The following is a 5,000-nucleotide window of genomic DNA, read 5'->3' as shown; positions in this document are numbered from 1 at the left end:
GCTTCAGCACTAACACCACCTGAAGTTGCAGCAACAGCTTCAGCACTAACGCCACCTGAAGTTGCAGCACCAGTTGTTGCAACAGCTTCAGCGCCAGCACCACCTGAAGTTGCAACAGCTTCAGCACTAACACCACCTGAAGTTGCAGCAACAGCTTCAGCACTAACGCCACCTGAAGTTGCAACAGCTTCAGCACTAACACCACCTGAAGTTGCAACAGCTTCAGCACTAACACCACCTGAAGTTGCAGCACCAGTTGTGGCAACAGCTTCAACACTAACACCACCTGAAGTTGCAACAGCTTCAGCACTAACACCACCTGAAGTTGCAGCACCAGTTGTTGCAACAGCTTCAGCACTAACACCACCTGAAGTTGCAGCACCAGTTGTTGCAACAGCTTCAGCACTAACACCACCTGAAGTTGCAACAGCTTCAGCACTAACACCACCTGAAGTTGCAGCACCAGTTGTTGCAACAGCTTCAGCACTAACACCACCTGAAGTTGCAGCACCAATTGTTGCAACAGCTTCAGCACTAACACCACCTGAAGTTGCAACAGTTTCAGCACTAACACCACCTGAAGTTGCAACAGCTTGAGCACTAACACCACCTGAAGTTGCAGCACCAGTTGTGGCAACAGCTTGAGCACTAACACCAACTGAAGTTGCAACAGCTTCAGCACTAACACCACCTGAAATTGCAGCACCAGTTGTGGCAACAGCTTGAGCACTAACACCAACTGAATTTGCAACACCAGTTGTTGCAACAGCTTGAGCACTAACACCACCTGAAGTTGCAGCACCAGTTGTGGCAACAGCTTCAGCACTAACACCACCTGAAGTTGCAACAGCTTCAGCATTAACAACACCTGAAATTGCAACAGCTTCAGCACTAACACCACCTGAAGTTGCAGCACCTGTTGTTGCAACAGCTTCAGCATTAACACCAACTGAAGTTGCAACAGCTTCAGCACTAACACCCCCTGAAGTTGCAGCACCAGTTGTTGCAACAGCTTCAGCATTAACACCAACTGAAGTTGCAGCACCAGTTGTTGCAACAGCTTCAGCATTAACACCACCTGAAGTTGCAACAGCTTCAGCACTAACACCACCTGAAGTTGCAGCACCAGTTGTTGCAACAGCTTCAGCACTAACACCACCTGAAGTTGCAACAGCTTCAGCACTAACACCACCTGAAGTTGCAACAGCTTCAGCACTAGCACCACCTGAAGTTGCAACAGCTTCAGCAGTAACACCACCTGAAGTTGCAACAGCTTCAGCACTAACACCACCTGAAGTTGCAGCACCAATTGTTGCAACAGCTTCAGCACTAACACCACCTGAAGTTGCAACAGTTTCAGCACTAACACCACCTGAAGTTGCAACAGCTTGAGCACTAACACCACCTGAAGTTGCAGCACCAGTTGTGGCAACAGCTTGAGCACTAACACTAACTGAAGTTGCAACAGCTTGAGCACTAACACCACCTGAAGTTGCAACACCAGTTGTTGCAACAGCTTGAGCACTAACACCAACTGAAGTTGCAACAGCTTCAGCACTAACACCACCTGAAATTGCAGCACCAGTTGTGGCAACAGCTTGAGCACTAACACCAACTGAATTTGCAACAGCTTCAGCACTAACACCACCTGAAGTTGCAGCACCAGTTGTTGCAACAGCTTCAGCACTAACACCAACTGAAGTTGCAGCACCAGTTGTTGCAACAGCTTCAGCACTAACACCACCTGAAGTTGCAGCACCAGTTGTGGCAACAGCTTCAGCACTAACACCACCTGAAGTTGCAGCACCAGTTGTTGCAACAGCTTCAGCACTAACACCACCTGAAGTTGCAGCACCAGTTGTTGCAACAGTTTGAGCACTAACACCAACTGAAGTTGCAGCACCAGTTGTGGCAACAGCTTCAGCACTAACACCACCTGAAGTTGCAACAGCTTCAGCACTAACACCACCTGAAGTTGCAGCACCAGTTGTTGCAACAGCTTCAGCACTAACACCACCTGAAGTTGCAGCACCAGTTGTGGCAACAGCTTCAGCACTAACACCACCTGAAGTTGCAGCACCAGTTGTTGCAACAGCTTCAGCACTAACACCACCTGAAGTTGCAACAGCTTCAGCACTAACACCACCTGAAGTTGCAACAGCTTCAGCACTAACACCACCTGAAGTTGCAACAGCTTCAGCATTAACACCCTTGCTATATCCGTGAGCAATTTCATTGATTCTGCTTATATTTACAGAACGCGAAGTTGAAGGTACTGGCGGTTACCCTTTCGATACTTTTTGGTGTATTAATAATCATGAGCGAGGCGGCTTTCGAGATTGTGAAAGAAGGAATTGTGATGGGCATAGTAGGTAAGTTTGTGTAATATGCGTCAGTATTTATTTTTTTATTCGATTGGTTTAGCTATGAAGTGGTTGTCTGTATAACTTTGCAAAGGAAAATCGCTTTGCTGCATCACAAAACTCAAATGACTATGTTCTTGACTATTTTTTTTTCAAGATATGGGTGGATTTTTAAAATTGATATATTCATGTTTTGTTTTGCAGCTTCAGCGTGCATCATTGCATTGTGCAGTTGCTTGCTGTGCAGGCTAAAGAGTGGAAATCAAGTTATTACTAGCACACATGCAGTAGTACTTCAGCCAAATACTGGTACACCCCAGCACCCTTATGCTGAACAGCCTGGTTATACAGTGATTGCACCACTTTCTCAAAATCGTTCTCCGTCTAGTAACCCCACGGCCCCAGGAGCAGGAGCTTTCCTGGCAAAATATACGTACACACCTATCAATAATTCCACAGCTAGAAGCTACAATGCTCCGAGCTCTATTGGCCATTATCCAGTCGGCTCTCCAAGTGCTCCTGCCTTTCCGGTGTCTTCCATCCAAAGCTCCCCTGGTTATCAGCCGCCTCCCGGAATCAGCTCTCCAGCTCATAATGAAACACCTCCCTATGGAAACAGCACCGCCGACCGTCCTCCGGAATACCAGCCTCCACCTCCCTACACCCCTGGCATAAGCCCTCCTCCCTACACTCCTGATATGGCCCCTCCTCCCTACGAAAAGTAAAACCGTTTTTTTTTTTTTTTTTTTTTTTTTTTTTTTTTTTTTTTTTTTTTTTTTTTTTGAGAGGGAGCTGGGTGAGTCTGAGGGAGATGTTTGGCATTTTCTTTTTCTCCCAGTTGGTGGATTCTTCTAGAAAAAAAGAAACTTGCCAGTACTTCCCAATCCTCTGTAGAATCTGTAGGGACATGATAATAAATTATTTTAGATGCCTTATCGTTAGGACCTAAGATAATGTTATTTCCGTTTATCTCAAAACTTAATAGAATAAGGAACTCATGACAACCGTTGCTTATAATAGTTTTCTTGAAACTGTGTGGTTATTTTGATTACACAGTAATTGCATAATAATCTTAGAAAGTCAAATATGCTCATGTGTATATTCACTAACATTTTAAAGTAAACATATCTTGGTCTTTATTTAGATATGTTTTTTTCTTCTTCCTCCTCGGAAGTTAGCTTAGTAAGTTAGTTAGTTAGTAAGCACACCATGATACCATTTGATTATTGTATTTTTTTTTATATACTTGTCAAGGATATCTAAGACCTTCAGGTACCAGCCTCAATCTAGGACCAAAGAAGGCCTTGTATAAGACACTTTGATACTTTGAAATTCCTGTTTCATATAGAGAGATATCAGAAATGTTTCGAGAATCAGAAGGAGCCACATTTGATTGTGCGAAAAAAAAATGCTGTGCTCTCTTGGCAGAAAGGATATTAAATGGCCAACTCACGAGGAATCAGTGGAAAGGGAAAGAGAAATTCGGCATTTAGCTGGTGTGCCAGGTGCCAAGGGGTAATTGGTGCTGTGGATGGTTGCCATGTCTGTATTAGAGCCCCAGAAGCTACTTGGACAAAACAATGAAGCACAGCATAACTTTAATGGCAGATTGCACAGCTTATATAAATTATATATGTATAAGCAAGATTTTACCCCGCAATTTCCCTGATCTACTTCATGCCCTCCCCTACTATCGGGACCCAGATTGTGGGGTCCAGGGGTGGAAGCGCGCATTATTTCCACTATATATGAATAGTAGAGGTTGAGAGGAATCCATCGATACCACTTTTGTGGTATTTAGTGACGCAGCGTTATTCGGAAAATTTACCGTAAAAATAAAAGTAAATATATATATATTACACACACATATATATATATGTATGTATATATATATTTAGAGAGAGAGATAGAGATCATCAGACACACAAACACACACACACACACACACACACACACACACACACACACACACATATATATATATATATATATATATATATATATATATATATATACATATATATATTCATCGGTGTGAGGCCAAGAACGTTTTTTTTTTCGTTTTTTTTCGTTTTTTGGTGCTGCTGTACAGTCGGCTGCCTCGTTAACCTGGGCAATACCTTCATCATATGCAAAAATACGAAAATAAAGATAAAGTATTAATATTAATGACAATCACAATTTAATAACAATAACAACAATAGTATTTCAATAATGGTAATAAAATCAAAATTTCTATTATTTTTGTTATCAACATTAATATCAACTTTATTATTACTCTCGTTATTATTGTTGTTGTAATCATAATTATAATTTTCAATATCATCGTTACTATCATTATCACTACTGTTCTTGTTCTTGTCATTATTATCATCATTTTACTATCATTATTATTCTCCTTATCATCATCACCAATGTTGTCTTTTGTCATAATTACTGCTATTAATAATCATATGATCATATATATCACAACTATATTACAATAAAGCCCTCAACATCAAAAGGGTTTCTAGCATGATAACAACAGCACAATAAACACTATTCAGAATATTAGCTTTTCGTCCTATTATAAACATTATTTCAGCTCCGAAAAAAAACTTTTCTCTAAGACAGAAATCGAAAAAACGAGAAGATGAA

The 5,000-nt window shown here is 41.6% G+C and overlaps 1 protein-coding gene across 1 annotated transcript; it reads left to right on the top strand.

The window, feature by feature from the left end:
• The first annotated feature begins 2,261 nt into the window (after positions 1-2,261).
• LOC122251811 (uncharacterized) lies at positions 2,262-3,506 on the top strand. Its single transcript, XM_086537219.1, has 2 exons — positions 2,262-2,372; positions 2,568-3,506. The coding sequence occupies exons 1-2, from the start codon at positions 2,318-2,320 to the stop codon at positions 3,086-3,088; spliced, it is 576 nt and encodes a 191-aa protein (XP_086393345.1). The 5' UTR covers positions 2,262-2,317; the 3' UTR covers positions 3,089-3,506.
• Positions 3,507-5,000: the final 1,494 nt, after the last annotated feature.

This window comes from Penaeus japonicus, unplaced genomic scaffold (assembly GCF_977035675.1).
Source record: "Penaeus japonicus unplaced genomic scaffold, GWHDUDI00000001_assembly GWHDUDI00000005, whole genome shotgun sequence".
Lineage (NCBI taxonomy): Eukaryota > Metazoa > Arthropoda > Malacostraca > Decapoda > Penaeidae > Penaeus > Penaeus japonicus.
Note: the sequence above shows the minus strand (reverse complement) of the source record. Positions and strands in the feature narration are given on the sequence as shown.